This window comes from Podarcis filfolensis, assembly GCF_964270895.1.
Source record: "Podarcis filfolensis genome assembly, chromosome: 14".
In the NCBI taxonomy this organism is placed as follows: Eukaryota; Metazoa; Chordata; class Lepidosauria; order Squamata; family Lacertidae; genus Podarcis; species Podarcis filfolensis.
Genome location: NC_139616.1, coordinates 6008327 through 6028833, shown reverse-complemented (window position 1 = coordinate 6028833; position 20507 = coordinate 6008327). Strand labels below are relative to the sequence as shown.

The window sequence follows — 20507 nt, the reverse complement described above, 5'->3', positions numbered from 1 at the left end:
ACACACACACACTCTCTCTCTCTCTCACTCTCTCTCTCTCTCTCCAATGGGACCTCTCTTACTTCCCTTCTTAGAACTCATTGCTTCCAAGAAGTCTTTGGCAAAACCTCTTAATTCTCATCTCCAATGTAACTGAGTCTGCAAATTAAACCAAACATTTGCAACTGAAAGGACTGAAAATCTACCTATAAAATGCTGGGAGCACATCTTTGAAAGGAGGCAAACATTTAATCAGTCCTCACTAGCTCTGCAATTTAGGATCAGGGAGGAGTGAAGAAAGGGCCATGGACTCTTGAAACTTTGGTTTCAGATGATGCATGCTCATGGCAGAGAAGATATCATATTATAGGACATCTCCCTCCTATGCAAAAGAAAAAGGGAGGGGGAATGCCATCTGCAATTTTTATGAGATCTTGTAATGATTTGTTTGCTTTTAAATTGGCAGCCTGAGCTCTTTAAGTCAATTAAATGTTTTAATTAATTAAACATTGCAACTCTAAAAATCTATAAAAGTCAAAAAGAAGCAAACTACAGTCCTCGAGAAGACTAATTCGCATCAGCCTCAGTCAGCATGACTAATTGTTAAGAGATGATAGGATACAGGCCATATGAATAGTCATGATTACTATTATAAGAACATTAAAGAATTTTGTTTTAAAAGTCTTGAAGAGTTCAACTTTTGATCAGTTTGCTTTCCCAAATTACTTTTACTGAACATGCTAATTTTCAGGCGAAGCTATGCTGTGTCAGCAAAAGCAAATGACTTTCAGAGCCCTTAATAAGTGCTGTTATGTCAGCACTGTTCAGTTAAATAAAAGAAAACCCGTCTTGGAATAAAATAAAAGGGTCAATTCTCACCCGATTTAATGATACCGGTTGGGCTGTTACTGTGGCCACTGGCCTGGATGGAGACTGAGCCATTACAGGTATGCCGAGGCTCCTTGCTAATGATTGAGTGCTGGCAGATCTACTGATAGGCTGAGATATTCCAGTGCTTGCCTTGGCTGCTTCCTGCAGTGAGGAACACGCAGAAAGAGGTCTCTGCAAGACCTGAGAGGTTCCTGAAACGTTACTGACCCTTGGCTGAGGCTGAACAGCTAGAGTACTAGTTACGGGTCTTGTTGCAGAGGGAAACCCTGGAGAAACAGCCACAGCACCTGCCACAAAGAATTATGAAATATATTTAACTCCACCACATTCAGACTATAAGGAGTTCAGTTTTACAAAGTCACCAGATTGAGTACATCAGAATACCTCTTTTTGGTGCACCATTCTGCATTCCAATCCGTGGTGAACTGGGATTGACTCTGTTCAATATATCTGTTTAAAAGTGAGAGTTGTCTGTTAATTAGTTCAACTAGAAAGATGTAAAATATACTTGTGTGAACATATGGAAGAGGATGCAAACAAATCAAGCTACTCCTCACCATGAAGTTACAGCAACTCTAAAAGAAGTACCCAGATCTTCACACAAGTAAAGCCAGTTGCTAAATTCCTTTCAAATACCCCCTAAGAATGAAGCAGGACAATCATAGCCATGTCCTCTTCAGTAAGCCTGTCTAATTAAAGTATCTTTATCTTGCAGTTTTTAACCACACACACATACAACTATGAAGTTGGGTTTCCCAAAACATCTCCAACACTTGCTAAAAAATTAAAACTTGTATGAGCAAGTCATTCATTAAAATGGGATCCTAGGAGCTTGGATTGTGCTAGTTGCGTAAGCCTTTATCTCAACTGTCAAAATAAGGGTGTAACTGCACACTTAATTAAAAGTAAATTATGCTGAAGTCAGAAATATGGACATGATCAGGTTCCAATCATCCACTGTGAGTTACAGAGAAAAGCAAAATCATTCTGGTAGTTGTTCAGAAATCACTTATTTTGGGGCACTCTTCATTTATAACAAGTTGCCAGAAAACCCTCAACTGGAACAGATGCATTCATTATAAGACATATCACTAAGAGCAGTATTTTTCAAAAAATGTCACCTTACAGGTATTGGATGGTTTAGAGCTCAGGATCTCCCCAACAAATATGGGTTCATCGTCATCATCATCATCCACAACAATTGGTTTCACTTTCTGTTGCCATGGCTCAAGCTCTTCCTCTTCGCATTCCATAAATAGCTCTGCCATCGTGGCACTAGATAACAAATAATAGTTTTGTGTAAACCACTTAGAGGTTTTATGTAAACCACTTAGAGGTTTTATGTAAACCACTTGGAGGTTCTAATGATTAAGAGGTATATAAACCATGTAAAATAAAACAAAACATATTAATAAACAAATACAAAAACAATTAAGAAGATTAATAACCATCAGCGCATGTCTCTTGAGGGCAAGTGCAACTCCATCTAGAACAGGCAATCTGCCCAATTCCCAGAACCAGGAACTACCCACCCACAAGGCCTCTGTAATGTCAAAATTCCCCCCCTCAGCTTACAGGCCCTCATCCAGCCAACCACTGAATCCAGGCTCCAGTGCAGGGCTTGCATAGTCACACCCATTTAGAAGAGAAATAGAGATGGGCCTATTGATGCAAGTTGATGGCACCACATTCTCAATCTCCTAATGATGCTCCAAATACATTCATATAGATGTTGAACAGCTCTGGGGTCAAAATGATACCTGTAACATCTCACAGAGCAACTGCCAAGGAGATGAAGTGCAGTAAACCAATGCCACCCACTGAAACTGTCCTATAGGTAGCAGTGGAATCAGTGCAACACCACTCCCAACCCAAAACCCAGTCTAAGATACCGTAGTCAATGGTATCAAAAGCTACCACAAGATTTGAACAGGAGCGAGAGGGTTGTACACTTCCCCCCAAAAGATTATTCATTAGGGCAGCCAAGGCTAACACAGTCTTGAAACCAGATGCAATAGATGTTGTTGCAATAGATGAAGGCAACAAGTTTCCTGCACCTGCTCAAGTACCTTCCCAAGAAAGAGTGCATTTGTGACAGGGTTGTGGTGATCATAAACCTCTGCATCCAAGGTATTCTGTTTCTTTCCAGAAGCAGCCTTGCTATCTCCTCATTTCACAAGTTATATATTTCACAAGTTATATATTGTCTCTGCCTTAGGTAAGTAAGAGCAGGTTTATCACAACAAAATATTGGCCATGTCTCTACTGTAGAGCTTAAGGCTTAATAACTAAATGTTGACAAGCCATACTTTGGAACATAGGAAGCTGCCTTATACACAATCAGATCACTGGTCCATCTAAATTCTGTATTGTCTACACCGCGTGGCAACAGCTTTCCAGGGTTTCAGACACAGGACTTCTCTAACTACTGATTCCAGGGATTTAAACAGCTGAACACAAACCTTACACACAACAAATGAGTGATGGTTCTTTGAAAAACACTCAGGAGGGCAGGGCAGTTTGCATACAGCAAAGAGAAGGATAAACAGAATGGTAGTGAAATCTCTTTGTAGCAGAGGACCAGCAAATCTAAACAAGGCAGTCAGCTGAATTCTTCAACAGAAGTAAAATCAGAACATATTTAATAATTATTGTTACAAAAGTTGAGTGCCTCCCCCCCCGCCAATCAGTGTCAAGAGCCCATGGGGTTCTAGGAACTCACCCAGGATCTGTGACCCTTTGGAGAATTGAGACACAGTAGAGACTGTTGTAGCTTGAAGAAATATGGTTTATCCACCTATTTACACCTTCAGTCTGAATGGGGAAAGTCCAGATCTTACTGATCATTTCAAGTGGGGCTTGTCCACACAGCAGTGCAGCCCTGTAATCCAAGGAATCTCCCCCAGCCAGCCTGTAGCCAGCCTGCCCACAGGTGGATCCCAGTCTCTCTTCCTCCTCCTCCTTCCCAGAACCTCTTGCTACCAGACTCCCTTTTCCTTTTCCTCAAATACAGAGTTACCATGGCAACCTTCCTTACCCCAGTCTCTGTTCACATCTCAGAGCAGGGGGGAAGGACAGTCATTTTGCATTGCCAACGACCCTCAATTGTTTCTTAATGGCCTTACCTTGGCCAGATTCCTCTGCAGTTTGTATTTCTCCCTTCACATCCCAAATAATCAAAATCCTACCATTTATTAATTTCTAGGGTTTAGGGGGTGGGGTCCCACTCCCAAATCTATAACATTATTTTAGTAGCACCCAAGGTAGCCAATGGCAGGAATGATTTTAAATTACAATAAAACAATTTTAAATGAAGCAACGTTTTTATCGAAGTCAACAGTTACTTAATGAAAGCTTGAGATAAATAAAGCTGAGAACATCTGAAAACATCACTACAGTCAGGAAAGAAGATCCCTAAATGAAACTGAAAAATTTTGTGATTTTCTGTTAAATCCATTACTCCAGCAAGGTGGAAGCATCTTTTAAGGTAATAGCTGATGCGGTGGGATCAGTGCTCGGAAAACAACAACTTGTCGGATCTGGCAACTTCTGTTTCAGTGTATCTGAAGAAGTGTGCATGCACACGAAAGCTCATACCAAGAACTAACTTAGTTGGTCTTTAAGGTGCTACTGGAAGGAAAAAAAAATTGTTTTGTTTTGACTATGGCAGACCAACACGGCTACCTATCTGTAACCAGAAAACAACAGTAATCTAAAAAAAGCCAACAGCCACCACCACCACTGTAACAACATACCATCTTTGTTAGAATTCACAACACAGTGTAAAAATCTAAGAGTTACAGAACTCTTCTGCCTAGATTTTTTGAAATGAAAAAAATGTTTAGCTGAAAGAACTGCACTAAGCTCCTCTCTACAACTTGCTAAAAATGCCAATGGAGGAATCCTTAACATTATGTTTAACATTGTGTGTAAGGTATTAGGATCTCAGGTTGCACAGGAACAAAGCAAAGGAGCTAAAAATATAAGAACCGATAGTTAGCTTTGTCTGTCCTTTTGCTATCACTGACTAGAGCATAAAAATCACATGAGGCAAAGCAAAGTGCAACTGTTACATTACAAATGTTAACGTCCTTCTTAAACAATGTAATGTGGACTCCTTTGCTTTGGATCAAGTGTTCTGTGTGCGTTTTTTTAAATATAATTTTTTCCATATAAGCAGCACAGTGCTGTATCTCCCCAAGTGCTCTGTCTTACAAATGATGGGAGAGTTCCAATTAGTGCTAGAAAGCTGCCTTCAGTGATCTGACTATGGAAGGTCTGACAGGCTACACTATTATTACAAACTACCTTACTGACTGAGAGACTTTCTTTAAAAGAACACACACTCGTTCAATATTCAGTCTGTTACAGTTACACAATAAAAGTAACCAAAGGCTGCAGTCCTGTTTACTAGGCCTCTCCAAATGCTTGTCTTTCAATGTTTTGGACTACATCTCCCATCAGTCCTTGCCAGTATGGCCAATGGTCAAGGATGATGGGAACTTTAGTCCAGCAGCATCTGTAGAGCCACATGTTTCCCAGTCCCAAATAAAACATTACTGACTGAAAACAGCAAAGAGTGTTTTCAGATAGAGTCAGATAGTTATGCCTGAACTGGACCAATTTTAAATTAAACAGTTCTGTTTTAGCAATAAAACAACACTTCCAATCAGTAACTTGAATGTCTTAAGACTGTAAGGTGTTTTGTTTGTATGTATGTGCTCAGTTTAACTTCAATTCCTTAGTTCTTGTGAGGGTGCCATCAGCAGACTCAATGTTTTGTTCGCATATCTTCAGATTTAAGATGGAAATGGATTTCATACAGCTGGTAGTGTACGAGAAGAAACAGGCCTCCTGCATTTTTTTTTTCACACAAGAGAAAGGTTATTTCAAGATGATTTCTATAATAATCTTATGTTAATACCTCAGGATTTTTAAATATTGCCTTTGAAATATTGAATTTCCTTTTGTATTTATAAATAGTGTTGGTCATTTGTTATGCAATTTTAAAGCTTTATTGTGTTTCAATGATTTTAATGTACACTGACTTGGTTGTTTTACGAGTTACCGGTTTATAAATATTCTTATAAATAAAACTAATTTTTAGAAGATATTTGATTAAGCAACAAACAGAAGGAAGGATATGGGCATAATGCTTGTTCCACGTTTAATAAAGTCTAGTGTACAGGCCAAGGCAAGTAACAGGACCACTCCATTTCCTCTTGTCATGCCCCACCTAGAGTACTGTGTCCAGTTTTGGACATCACAATTAAAGGACACTGACAAGTTAGAATGTGTGCAGAGGAGGGTGGCCAACAAGCTCAAGGGTATGGAAACCAAGCCTTATGAGGAATTGTTGAGGGACTTGCATATGTTTAGCCTAGAGAAGACTGAGAGGTGGTATGATCGCCATCTTCAAATATCTAGAAGACTGTCACATGAAAGATGAAGCAAGAATTGTTTTCAGTTGCTGCTGAGGGTAGAACACACACCAATGGATTCAAATTACAAGAGAGGAGATTCAAAATAAACATTAGGAACTGCCTGAGCTGTTTGACAGTGGAACAAACTACCTTGGAAGATGGTGGGCTCTCCTTCATCGGAGGTTCTTAAAACAGGTGGATGACCATCTGCCAGAGATTCTTCAGATGTGATTCCTGTGTTGCAGGTAGTTGGACAAGATGACACTGTGGGTCTCCTCCAACTGTACAAATATGAGATTCTATAAATCCTATTTATTGAACTGAGATGGCTACAAACTGTTGTCTATACTAGGATCACATTGAAGAAGTAGTGTTCCAAGTGTAGCAGCATCTGGGGAGAGCTGAAAGCTTGTTCCTGGCCTTTATTTTTTTCTCATGTGAACTCACCACCACCACCCCTTTCCTGGGAAAGTCTGCTATGAAAAACAACAAACACGTGTACAGTGGTACCTCTGGTTACGTACTTAATTCGTTCTGGAGGTCCATTCTTAACCTGAAGAACCACTTTAGCTAATGGGGCCTCCTGCTGCCGCCACCGCCACGCGATTTCTGTTCTCATCCTGAAGCAAAGTTCTTTTTTTCTTTTTAATAATTTTTATTAACTGGCCAATCACATCAAATTAAATCACATCACATAAATTCCAAATTACAAAGCCAAATTTTTAAATTTTGTTGGGGGAACCCATACTTCAAGATCCAAAGGGGGATTCAGATCATCTTCTTATTACTGCGTTAATGTCCAAATCAGTCCCAATCAGTCCAAACAAAATTCATAATTCTATCCAGTCTTATCTTGGTGTTTCCACATCATATCTTGTTCATATAATTTCTATTTTTCCTTTACGATCTCTTCTGTTAGTCTCCTTAAGACGATAAGCAAAATAATAATCCTGTGTGGATTTCCCGTTCCTCCACTAAGTCCAGATGGTTTCCATATATCTCCTTCGTAGATAACATCGCTCTTTCCATCATAAATTTGGCATTTGTCGCTCTTAAGTCCCACCGAGAAGTTGATCTACGATATGTAAACAACTCTATTTCTCTCTTTCTCCTCCCAGACCCAAGAGCTCCAACAATGCCTCCCAAAATGGCGACGGCATTTTTAACTGCGTCATTCCAAAACTCTTAGCTTTCCAGCTTCATCTTGAAACATTGCTTTGGTTCGAAAGTTTATCTCCACACAGCCTTAAATCCACAGCTTAAGTCCTTAGTTTCTGACTCATTAGGGGAGGGGATTCTTGTTAAATCACATAAGAAAAAGGAAGGCAGGTTTTTTTTCCCCCTCCCCCCTCAGTCATACCGTATCTTCTCATATTTTATTCTTGTCTTGTTATCAGAGATCTCTTCTGTCAGCAGTCTTTACTCCCCGTTTTCCTTGAAGCATGTGCAATTTATCTCGTCCAAATTGTTTCTTTTGAAGATGCTTGCAACTAGCGGCGCGAATCAGGGACGGCGTCCAGGAGTACCGGAATCCCACAGGAGGGCTTTGTGCCTAGTGCCCCCACCCCCACAAATTCGGGGGTGGTATAGGGCACAGCAGGCAAGGGCCGCCCCCCCCCCACAATCCTGGGGGGGTTAAGGAGGCCAATTACCCCCATCATAGCCTCCAAATTACCTCGTGTGGGTCGGAGAGATGTTATTGTCAGCCATCTTCGGATGCGCCACCTAGTGGCCCCGCCCCCCGAAGCAAAGTTCTTAACCCGAGGTACTATTTCTGGGTTAACAGAGTCTGTAACCTGAAGCGTATGTAACCCGAGGTACCACTGTAACTAACCCACTTCCAACAGCACATTATTCAACAAGAGTAGACCTATCTTAACCCCTCACCCTTCTCCATCAAACTAAGGCTCCCTGCTGCTTTTGCTACACGGACTCAGCAAGCCTTTCTTCAAGTTCCTCCTGGGACAAGGTCTCCTGGAGCAGCCAGAACCGGTGCATGGGCCGGGGGGGGGGGCTGGCCCTGAGGAGGGAAAAGGCCCTGCGCGCAGAAAGCTAGCCGCTTAGCGCCCGCCGCTTTCTTCCACGCACACCTGAATGCCCTTTGTGTGAAAGCGGTGCAGCCCCGACACTGCTTGGGTCTGGGCCCGAGATGCTGCGCGGAGGGCCGCCGCCCCCCTTTCCCCGGGGCTCCAGCCATCTCCCCATCCCCAGAGAGGGAGCTTCCCGCCAAACCAGGCCCGGCCCTCGCCCGCCTCCCCTCGCCGGCCGCTGGACCCCCCCAGCCCGCCAGGCGAAACCCAGGCCAGGCCTCACAGCCGCCCCGCAGGCAGGCCCGCCGAGGAGGAGGCGGCGGCGGTGGCGAGCTGGCCTGCCTAAGCCACGGGGTCACCGCCAGGCCGGGCTTCCCTCCCAGCCAAGATGGCGGCGGCGGCGGTCTCGTAGGCAACAATCCCTCCTGAGGGACCACCGTGAGGGAGAGCAGGCCCGGGCCGGGCGGGCGAGGGCGGGAAGGGGCTTACCGTGCTGCGCCTGAGGAAGGAGGAGGCGCGGGGCGGGCGGAGGGGAGGCGGCGCGCGGGCCGCCCGGGAGGGTGGAGGAAGGAGCGGGGCAGGCCGAGCCTGTGGAGGCGCCGCAGCAGCAGCAGCGACGACGGAGGCAGCAGCAGCGCCGCCTCCAACTCCTCCTCCTTCGCGGCCTCCTGGCGGCGGGCGGACGCGCGAGGGGCGGGGCGTGAGGCCGCCGGGCCGCCCTCCGCTCCCCTCAGGGCGGTCGCAGTCCCTGGCGAGGGCGGAGGCAGCTCCGGGTACCAGCCGCTGGGAGAGGCGAGGAGGCCGGCCCTCCCTTCTTTCCCCCTCCGGAGACCGAATAACGCGAGAGGAAGGCGCTGTCGTCGCAGCGCGGAGGGTTTTAGGCTGCGGAACTGGCCGCCACAAGACGGGGGAATGGGGCGCGTCAAGCGGTGCCGGATTTACGTATAAGCTAAACAAGCTATAGCTTAGGGCCTCACTCTCTTGGGAGCCCCCCCCAAAAAAAATTAAAGGGGAAAAAACTGGATGTACATTTACAAAATATATGATAAAAAACAAAGTAAGACCTACATACAGCAACACTGTTTGTGTTGTGTAGGCTCCTATGATGTAAGTAATGGGCCCCACCTGCTCACCAAAATATCCCTATAGATACCTATTAGGTCCATAAATTACTATATAGCATATATTCAACACAAAACACAGCAACAATTTGTTGTTGACAAAGGACAGCTGGACATATAAAGGGAGCCATTACCTTCAGTAGCTTAGGGCCTCATCAAACCGAAATCCGGCCCTGGGGGTGTGTGATAATGGCAGCTGAAATATGCTCAGAGTCAAGAGTGTATTTCATGCTCTTTATTCCGCTCATAGTGGTGAGGAGGAATGGAAGTTCCCCCAGAATGGCTGCTTTATATACATTATTTACACAATGGGCCCCACGTGATTGGCTAATTCCAGGATTCTACTGGAGGCCAATCAGGTTGCGGATTCACTTCCACCTGGAGCTGGATTGGGTGGCTCCTGTGGACGAATCAGACTGCTGCATTCTGGATCCTGTTGTTCTAGGACCAATCAGACTGCTGCATTCTGGATCCTATTGTTCTAGGACCAATCAGACTGCTGCATTTTGGATCCTATTCAACTCAGTACATAACAGCGGCCAACTTGGAGGGCTTTATAAAGGGGTGAGGCAAAAGTCATAGGGGACAAAGGCTATAGGGGACAAATAACTCGGACACACGACTGATTTTGAGGGCGTCTCTCACTCGTGGGCACCTGGTTGGTCCCTGTGGATGCCGGACTGAATGGCCCCTTTGGCCTAATCTGGCAGCCGTGCACTTCTCATGCTCTCTCAGAGGCACTGACTCTGCTTGCCAGTCAGGCTGAACCTGTTGAATTGCCTGCCAGGCAACTGTCCAAAGCATAGGAGCCCTGCTGCCAGGAATGCCACATTCACTTGGGACTCTTCCTTTTGTGGCTGCTATCTTGTTCTACACACCCACCCAGGACACAACACTCCCTTCTGGCTTGGGGAAAGTGAAGAGAAAACAGATGAAGAGAAACCTCAATTCCCCCCACCCCCATCCCTCGTATAAAGCGTCCCAAATGGCTGAATGGCTGCCTTTTGTGCCCTTAAACCTCTTGGGCTCACATTTGCAGCCTGAGTCAGCTACAAGCCTCCACTCAGATTAACTCTCCTCTTAAAATCTGTATTATTTTAATTAAATAAACCAGCTAGTTGATGGAATTTACTCTGTTTCCTTCCCTTGCAACCTATCTTTTTGTGCAAAGGATTTTTCAACACTGCCTCAGGAAGCTGGTTCTGGACATTTGGGCAGATGGAGTGGAGATGTCAAACTTCTGCAACACATAGATACTTATCCAAGTTTGACAATGCTTTAAAATGTCATATTTATTCATATTTTTCATGTGAAAGCTATTCGTATACTTTACTCGAATCCAGGATTACCCACCAGATCTGCCAATCCCCAAAATTAGTTTTTTTCAGAAGACCATGTTCAAGTCAGTGGAAAAGAGCTCATCACTTTGACAATTGAAGACAGGCTAATATTTTATTTTTCAGCCAGCTGATAAGGCTAGAGAAATGGCAGGAAAGGGTGGCAGCATTATTTTTTCTGAGGCTGCTTTCCATTCAGAATTGTTACATCAGGGAACAACTGTAACTTATACTTTCAACAAGTCACATATTTTCTGGGACAAGGAGTGTCTGAATGGGAGAAAGAGAAAAAGCAGCACAGATTTTTCTGACATAAATTCTGTTTGTTAAGGCATTCCACTCTAAAGCTTTATAACTCTTAATTTGCTCGTTATTTCAAATGGGACTACCGTATTTCACAAGCTGCTATGGTTTTCTGTAACATGCCCCTCCTGGAAACTACAGCATATAAAAGGTTAGGGTGTCAATTGAGAGATAGCCTTTTCCCCTTTTATTTATTTTTCGCTTGCTAGCTTTGTAATGGGCAATGATGCTTAGCTGATGAGTTTAGCTGAAGATGCTTGCTTAATGGCTTCTGATCACTTGCTGTTTGTCAATGAATGCCAGTGACTGGTGACTGGTGACCTAGATGGGATGTAAATATAATAAAGCATTTTTATCACATCTGGAGATAAGTTGTGGATATTATTTGGAGCCACCATCCCTGCACTGCATTCTAACAAATTTCAAGCTGCAGTCTCCCCTGCACTCTTCTTGCCCCCACAAAATAATCTCAGTCCCAAAAGTTGATTTTTCAAAATTATTTTACTGAGGTTCATTAAAGATACATGTCAAGAAGTACAATTAACACAAAGAAAAAACAATAAACTGAATAAAATGCAAACTATTAACTATTCAGGTGGCCAGCCCAGGGTCAATTGCACTGGAGAAATACCTTCAATCAGCAAAGTATGGTGTGTATGATCAATAAAGCATTAATCTCTCTCAATCAACACCCACTGCTCTAATTACCCAAATTTGACCATCAATAACGACTGGCACATTTATATTGCTTTGGTTGTTTTTTTTTTTCTTCTTCATGAGATTTCACATAGGAAAAAGCAAGTATCATAAAAGAACTATTCAAAATAATGAAGAAAGCCAACTATTCTGTTGCTGTGAAATGGTGAGAGGAGATGAGTGGCTGACACAATGGATGCTTGTTCCTTCCAGTGTTGCTGAGCCAATATGGCTTCTTAGTATTCTGGGAAGCTGCAGGCTATAAAGCAAGCCAGATGATGACTAGGGCACAAGTGATACAAGTCTTGTTTTGACGTTGCCCAAACACCATTTAGGGCACATAATTGTGCTTACCATGCTGCAGTACAGGTGGCAAAGATGACACATTTTGCAAACTGCACTGCATCCTCAAATAGGCAGCCAGCAGAACACTTTCAGTCAGTCCAGAGGTTGCCAACTCCCAGTTTGGGGAAGAACCCGTGTTATTCTTAAGGACCCACTAGCTATACTTTTGGTGGATAAAGCCACTCTACTTTCAAGAGAACTTGACTTCGCAGTTGTTGCAGTTCCAATTGAAGTATTAAATGCCAAGCCATTCAATCAGGAAACCGTTTAAGAAATCACCAATTTCTTTGTATCAGGTAAAATGCTGTTCCTTTTGTGCTAAAACTATTATTATTAATTATTATTTTTATTCTACCCTTCCTTCCAAAGGAGCCCAGGACAGCAAATGCACAAATGATAAATAAATCTAAAAATATTCCCAATGCTAATTACACAGAAAGAAGTTGCTTACATGGACATTATGGGATGAAAGCGGAGAACGCTTACAGCATCTACCAGTTTTTAATTTTGATGGACAGTTCAACTGCCTTGCTTTCATTTTCACTTATACAGACAAAATTATTTGCAAAGGACATAGCACTGATATTTAAGAGATCTGGTCCATTTGCAGTATATGTTCCATGGCTGACTAGCTAACAATGGCAACTAGTGACAGAAGCAAAGTTGAATAATGGGGCAATGTATAAATGCTTATATATAGGTGCTTATGGGTCATTCCTTATATTTGAAGCTCCCTCAAAAAAATCTAACAAAGCCTGCTTTTCATTTGGAAGTGGAAAAGGCCAAGTTCTTTGGAAGAACTTAAATGGGCGAGAATCAGTTACTATACAATGAGAAATAGTGCAGTGTTATTTATTTCACTAAAGGTTAGTTTGTCATTTGTAACCTTTAATGAGTCCATGGATCCTACAGATTAGGGCTGCAAACCCTATACTCAGTTTCCTGGATACAAGCCTCACTGCACTCAATGAGACTTAACTTTTGAGTAGATATTTATAGTATTGTGCTGCACGACTACAGTTGTGTGCATACTTAGTTGGGAATACATCCCTCAGACGTTAGAATTGCTCAAGATTGGGTTGTGCATAGCTGTTTTTAATTTTTTGTTAATTATCTGTAGATATTTGCTCATGCTGGTGGCCAAGACGCTGTAGACATTTTGTCATCTCGCTTTTTGACGATGCAGTGACTTATTGATTGGTACCGTTGCCTCATCCATCACTGGCACACACTTGACTCAAAAGGTAGTGACACATTTGATTTCCTTCCACCCCCACGTTGCACAAAGGCTTAGAGCAGACTATTAAAAATAATGTACTGCCTGTATCTGAAGCAAATACTGTTGTCATCGTTACTTAAACCTTTTTATGCACCAATCCTAAAAATGCTGACATGCCTATGTTGGTAAAATTGATGTGTCTGTACCAGAGCAAGTAGATGTAAGATGACATTGATGTGTTTTTTTTCCTTTCTTTGTGTCATGCCCCACACTACCTCCTGTGGCACATGTAAATCACCTCCAGTAACATGCAAGCTCTTGAATTTGTGCAAATACTCTTTACATTAATTCCTGTTTATCACATTTTTATCCCATACTTCTTTGAAGCTCAGAGCAATATATGTAGGAGGTTGTCTCATTTTCTGTTCACAACAACCTCAGGGTCAGAGCTAAGGGTCTGAATATACACAATATGCTAGCTGCACTGTACATAAACAACCTTCAGTTATTTTGGTGGACCAGAAATAAAGACTTGAATGACTAAGATGAAGTAAAGTAACTAACAGAATTAATACTTCTAAAACCACCTAATGATCTAACCCCCACTGCTGTCAATGCATGAAATCTGTTGCTATTGCATCCCTGATAGCTGACCATCCCCTCTCTGCAAATAAATCTCTACCTTTCTTCAAGGTAGGCTGTTCACTGTTGAACAATTCTTACAATCACACCATTCTTCCTGTTTTGTTTATCTCCTTTTTCCTGCATTTTAAGTCATTAATTCGGTTCCTACCAACTGGATCAATGGAAAACCTATTTGCTCCATCATTTATGTGAGAGCCCTTGAACTACAGGTATTTGAAGCCTCTTTTCCAGGCTCAACACACCCAACACCTTCAACCTTTCCTCATTGTGACTTAGTCTCCAAGTCCCCCTCACCATCTTTGTTGCTCTGCCATCACATTTGCTTTAATGTTGTATGCTTGTGCATTTTAAAGCGCTGCTATGTTAAAATAAATTTGGAAGGATAAGATGCAAATATCTTAAGTATTTTGTTGTACCTTTAAAAAAATCTAATTTAAAGTAACTCATCCTTAGTGATTCCTGTTTGAGTGAAAGCCAGCACAAAGACTTGCCATCACACACACAGCCCGCCCCCCTCAGGGCTGCTATGCCTTGGAGAGATTTGTGCAGACTATAAGAACCATGGCCAAACAGATGCACATGCATGCTGAGTACAGCACCCCCACCCCCAGTGATTCTTAGATAACTGTCATTCAAATACATTTTGCCTTGGATAATGGAGATAGAACATAGCCATTGTGGCTAATAGACACTGATAGCCTTATCCTCCATGAATTTGTCTAATCCTCTTTTAAAGCCATCCAATGGGATCACTACCTCTTGTGGGAACTAATTCTATAGTTTAAGTATGCACTTGTCTCTGTCCTAAATCTTCCTACCATGTATAATTCTATATACCTCTTATGTCTCCTCTTACTCACCTTTCTTCTAAACTAAAAAGCCCCATATGTTGCAACTTTGTCCTCTCCTCCTGATAATTTTGGTTGCCCTTTTCTGAACCCTTTCCAGCTCACACAATATCCATTCTGAGGTGAAGTGAGTAGACCTGTACATACTTTTATTTTCAGTTCCTTTCCTTAATTCTTAATGTGGAGTCTGCCTTTTTTTCAGCTGCTGCACAATGGATCAACATCTGCATCGGAGTATCTACTACAACCCCAGTGTTTTATTCCTGGGGAGGCACCACCAGTTCAGACCCTATGAGCATATATGTGAAAATAGGATTCTTTGCCCCTGGTCCAGCCCTTTACATTTGTTTGCATTGAGTTGCATTTGTCATTTTACTTCCTGTCCAGCCAGTTAGGAGAAATCCTTTTGGAGTTGCTTGCAATCCCTTTTCGTACTTTGTCAAAAGCTTTTTGTAAGTCTAAGGACACATAGTAAGCTATCGACATGCTTATTGACATTCCCAAAGGCATCTAAAGGGTTAGTGAAGAAGCTGTGGTGGCTCAATAATTCTGTTTTTAATATTGCTTTCCAGCCTGTAACTGGGGAACTTTTGGCCATCCAGATGTGGCTGAACAAGAACTCCAATCTTTCCTTCCCATGGTTGCTGGGGCTAATGGGAGTTGTAGTTCTGCAACACCCAGAGGGCCAAACGATTCCTTTTTGAAAATTGATGCCACTTTATGGAGGCTGATCTTAAGGATAAGTTGCATGTTTTTGTTACAAAGCCAACAGGAGAAGTCGAAGCAACACAGCATCTGGTGGAGCCTTCCGGACCTGGCTATCCCGAGGGTGCCCCAAGGCTCGGGGTTGCTTTTCCTCGGCTGGCCCTCTGGAAAGAAGCGAAGCCTCCCCTTCCCGCCGAGAATCGAAACTAGCTGAGGCAGCCGGTTTGTTCCGGAACTCTTGCGCCAGAGTTAAAACTCCGCGCCTCTCTTCGGTGCCTTGACGCGGGGCAAGTCCCGCTGCGCTCAGAGCGGCGCTTACTCCCAAGGAAGCCGGCGGGAGACCAGGTCCCTGAAGCGCGCCTGCGGGAGGAAGTAGCGCCGGGGCCGCCCGCCCACCTGGGCTTCCTGGCTCCTCGGCGCCCGCTTCTTCGCTCGCTGAGGGGAGAAGAGGCGGGCGGGACCCGGCAAGGAGACGAGGCCGACGGCCGGAGAAGAAGCGCCCGCTTTCTCCCTGCTCCAGGTCTTTACCTCACAGAGACTAAGTGAGGGCCGCTGGCTTTATTAAGGCGGCGGCGGCGGCAGCACTCGTCAGGCAGAGAAGGGTTAATCGCCGCCGCGCTCTTCGCGGCGCTGCTGCTGAGGTTGCTGTTGCCGCCGCCAAGCGCGGAGGGATACAGAGCAGGAACCTTGAACGTGGCGGTGCTGAGGCCCCGAAGCCCAAAAATGTCTGCCTGAGGGGAGGCCCCGCAAGTTCCGTCGAGACGGGGCGGGGGAGCAAGAAAGGCAGACCGGCAGGCGCGGGCTGGGGAAGGAAAGGGAGGCCACGGGCGGCAGTCGACGGAGCGGCCGAGCGCGAAGAGGGCAGGCGGAAGAAAGAAAAGGAAGGACGCGCTGAGGGAGAGGAGAGCGCGCGGCATTCTCGCCCCTCCGCTCCGTCTTCCTCCGCTGCTGCTGCTGCTGCTTCTCTCCTGACTGACTCCGGGGCGGTGGCGACGCTGCCGCCGCCGCCGCCTAAGAAGGAGAAGAGCCACTTGGACCCGGGCAGCGGGGCCGGGAACCGGGTAAAGGCAGGCAGGCGTCACGGAGGGAGGGAGGGAGGGAGCGGGAGAAGCGGGCAGGGGTGGGGACCGAGGGGAAGGGAAGCCGGTGGCGGCCGGAGGGGGCTCCCTCCCCGCTCGGAGGGAGGAGAAGCGGGGACGCGCACGGCCCGGGGCGCGCGCCTGGGCAGTATCGCGCCTGGTGCTGAGAGGCTCCGGCGCCCTGTTTTGGGAGGCGGCCGGGGCCGCGGGATGGGCGGGCAGGAGACCCCCTCTCGGCGCGGGGGCGGCAGGGGTGCTCCTCTGGCTCTTCCGCGCAGGCCGGCGGGGTTGTTCCAGGAAGCGCGGCCCCTCCGCGCCCCCAACTAGTGGCCCCTGCGCCTCCCCACACGCCGCGTTCTCCAGTTTCCCGCGAACTTCGGGTTCCTGGCGGCGCTTCGCTGGCGCGGAGAGGTGGGCGAGAGACTTATTGTTCGCAGCCTCGTCGAGGGGAGGGAGTCGAGCGCCTGCCCGCCTTGCCCTCGGCCCACCCGCTCACTTCCCCGCTCGGCCTGCTTGGAGGACTTTGCCTCCGCTTCGGCGCTCTTCGTTCTTCCCCTTCTGGGCTGCTCCTGTTAGGCATCCCCTCTTGCCCGCTTCCCGAGCCCGCGCCTTTCTTCCCCAAGGCGAGGATTAAATTCTGTGGGTGCGAACATCTCTGGGATGGAGGAGGGAGGGAGGGAGGAAAGAAACTTCCACGGAGTTGGCTCTGCTGCTGCTGCTGCTGCTTTTGGGTGCCTTTGAGATGCGGGGCAAAGAAGAATGATCTTTGGCTTTGCGAGGGGCTGCTCAAGGCTGAGGATGCCGTCCTCCTTGTTTTGGTTAACGCGCCTCTTCCTTTCCCTTTTGTTGCAGCTTAGGACCCTCCGTAAGTGGATGAAGATGAATCCTCAGCAGCAGCGGATGGCCGCTATAGGGACAGACAAGGAATTGAGCGACCTGCTGGACTTCAGCGCGGTAGGATATTCTTCGAAGTCTTCTTATGGCTTCTCCACGGTAAAGCGGACCGAGAAGTGGGGCAGCGTGCAGGGCTTGGTTGCTTCTGGCTCAGCCAAAGGGGAAACTTGGATGTAATAAGTAGACTCCCGTATTGAAGGCTCTGGGTCAGTCATCTTAACTGGTTAAAATCCAGCAGACCCATAGATAGCCATTGGATAGCTTTTCTCGTTTGTTTTCCACAGATAGCTCAAAGGGTGTTTGTTTTTTCTGTAAAAATGCAGTGTAGGTAATGGGGAGGGGGACCCCAAGCAGCTTAATCCTAATCCTATTTGCTCAGAAGAGTGGGACCTGCCTTCATGTATCCATAATTAGGGTTGTAGTCTCAGTTCAATTCTGCGTATGTTTGCTCAGAAGTAAACCTCATTGAGTTGAATTGGACTTACTCCCAGGTAAGTCTGTGTAGGATTGCAGCCCTAGTATCTTTATTCCTCTTTTGCACTGTAATATTGGAAGCAAGTCATGATGTCCCACAATGTCTTACATTATTATTACTTAAATCAAGTGTATTTTGTGAAAGTAAAATACAGAATACTTACTTGGCTTTGTTAGGTTATCCTGCACTTGTAGTATTTTGACCAATAGACCTATTATATTGAGTAATAAACTGGTCATGTTACTGACCTTAAAAATTGTACCACTAATTCTCTGTGTTATGAAACATTTTTAAGCACAGTTAATGCTATTAATTTTTCTATGAATGTATTCCCAGCTTTTTTTACATTCCAAATATACATAACTGAATTAGTTTTCATTCCATGCTGACTGAAATGCATCCACTTGTTTTGCAGATGTTTTCTCCACCTCTTAATAGTGGGAAAACTAGACCAACAACACTAGGAAGCAGCCAGTTCAGTGGATCAGGTAAGAGGCAGCTGAAAAGCATAAAAGTTCAAGAGCAATGCTGTTGTATTATGTTATATATAAAATCTTCATTTGTATACGACAAACTTTTGTGGATGAAATATATAGTTTTCAAGGAGTTAAAACAAATGCAGTGTAAACACTTTAAAAATGAATTAGTTTTCTGCTGGAATCTCTAGTTTGTTGATGCTGTGGAATGAGTTTAAAGGTTAATTCAATTGAGAATATTGGGTTTGCAGGAAGACAGGTATTTGTGAAAATGTGGATATTCAGTTTTTTGTCAGTAATTTGGAATTATATTATTTCTTTTGAATTTTAAAAAACTTTTAGTGACTGAAGTAACATTAACATAAATTCAAAATATTGAAGTTGAAAGCCTTTTGTGTAATTTATACAAAATTAAGGCATAAAGCAAGACTAGAATAAAGTACAGCTAAATAGGGAAAACAGTGTTTTGTTTCTAGAGATCACCTGGTCAAATTAAGTAGCAAAAGAGAGGCAAATGTATAATGTATATTGACCAGATTGAACAGATGTGTATTTATGTGTGCATAAGCTATTTAAATTGGGAGATGAAGTATTTGCTGAGGAAATAAAATTTGAAATTGAATTGTATTGAAGATAATGCTTTTCTTTAAAAATGCTGTAAATTGCAATGGCAGCAGTGCAGAGCTGTTATTCTGTCTTCCAGTGCTTCTAGAACCTTGTGCCTAAAACATGTTTTCTGGCATTCTTCTCTCTCCTGCATATGTTACGTATACATTCATATCCTACTTTAAATTCACAGTAGGCATAACTGAGCTGCAGATTTAAAATAGATGACTATTTTAGTTTGACCAGTGTAGAATGATATGAGATTGCATTATTGGAAAGCATTTTCAGAGAATTGTGTTGATCTGTTGTACTTGTTGTCTTTTATAGATAAGGAAAATAAAGCATATTATCAAATGCTATGTTATTAGTTTTGGAAGCACTGTTGCATTTTTATTTGTGTTGACTTCTAATTGTCAGGGGTAATCTAGTAAGTATTTCCATAATCTAACTGGGAATCTGAGTCTTGTCCTTCCTCACAAATCTTTGGTATTCTATCTAAACTTGAATTACCCAAGGAGATTAACTTCTGAATGGATAAAAAGCAAGCCAGTCTGTCTACTAGTTTTGAGTCTTTTAATATTGTTGCAGCCAAGTCTGAATTAAACTCTCAATGAAAGTTTTGTTGAATGAAAATTAATATTTAGATTGCTGTTGGATAATTTTAAAAAGGTTTTGATATATTTCATAATAGACCCAGTGTAGACATAATGCTTTCTGGTGTCTAATCATAGTGAAGTGATTTGGAGTGCCTTGTGTGCTTGCAGTTTTCTTTGTCATGTGGACATTTCTTCCCCTACTTCATTTAAGAAATAACTATTAATAGCATTGTATCTACATCACTGATGTTGTTAATCATAGTTAAACCAAACATAACTTTCAGACTTGTAACTATGGTTATTGGACTGCTGTTGGAGAATACAGATAAAGAAACATAATTGTGCTTTAATTTTCCTGTACAGCTTGATGTGGAGTTGCAAGTATATGCCATTTTTCTTTGGGAAATGAATATGGCTGCAAACAGGAAGCTTCCCTAGGCTTTCTAATTTCCTAGAAAATAGCAGCTGCAAGCAGCTGCAATTGTACCATAGTATACACAGTTTTCTGAAGCAGAGTTATGGAAGCAGAGAATGACAATCTGTTTTCAGCATAAATATGTGAGAGGCTTATTTTATTGAAATATATGCCATATTTATGATATAACCTTAAACATATATTTTGAGAGGTTTGTCTATAATTTCAAAATGTGTCGATTTCATGTTCACAAGTAACCCTCACGTCTGCGTCCTTCCTGTTAAATATTAATGTAAATCTTCTGGATCTCAGTAGTGGTTTTGTGCTTTGTGCTCAATTTGTTAAAACCTGTTACATGAACCTGAACGGAATTGTCTCTTTCAAAAACCTATAATCTAAAACTGAGCCTTGACAAAATCTTCCA

At 43.8% G+C, this 20507-nt stretch overlaps 2 protein-coding genes across 37 annotated transcripts in view; one reads left to right on the top strand and one right to left on the bottom strand.

Moving 5' to 3' along the window:
* ZNF280D (zinc finger protein 280D) overlaps nucleotides 1–9210 on the bottom strand; it is a 34678-nt gene extending 25468 nt beyond the window's left edge. The window contains exons 1-5 of one of the 7 annotated variants that reach the window (XM_083586167.1): nucleotides 8813–9210; nucleotides 6444–6527; nucleotides 1997–2145; nucleotides 1255–1320; nucleotides 859–1157 (exon numbers count right to left, since the gene is read on the bottom strand). In XM_083586167.1, the coding sequence (XP_083442293.1) occupies nucleotides 859–1157; nucleotides 1255–1320; nucleotides 1997–2138 (507 nt within the window). In that variant the 5' untranslated portion in view covers nucleotides 2139–2145; nucleotides 6444–6527; nucleotides 8813–9210. Of the gene's footprint in view, nucleotides 1–858; nucleotides 1158–1254; nucleotides 1321–1991; nucleotides 2146–6443; nucleotides 6575–8812 lie in introns of those variants that run through there. The other 6 variants (XM_083586165.1, XM_083586168.1, XM_083586166.1 and 3 more) reach the window with 6 other exon arrangements.
* A 5608-nt stretch (nucleotides 9211–14818) lies between these two features.
* The window catches only part of TCF12 (transcription factor 12), a 141706-nt gene continuing 136017 nt past the window's right edge, over nucleotides 14819–20507 (top strand). For 12 of the 30 annotated variants that reach the window (XM_083586462.1, XM_083586464.1, XM_083586460.1 and 9 more), the window contains exons 1-3: nucleotides 16460–16603; nucleotides 17479–17575; nucleotides 18406–18478. In XM_083586462.1, the coding sequence (XP_083442588.1) occupies nucleotides 17495–17575; nucleotides 18406–18478 (154 nt within the window). In that variant the 5' untranslated portion in view covers nucleotides 16460–16603; nucleotides 17479–17494. Of the gene's footprint in view, nucleotides 16063–16459; nucleotides 16604–16979; nucleotides 17033–17478; nucleotides 17615–18405; nucleotides 18479–20507 lie in introns of those variants that run through there. The other 18 variants (XM_083586458.1, XM_083586487.1, XM_083586479.1 and 15 more) reach the window with 4 other exon arrangements.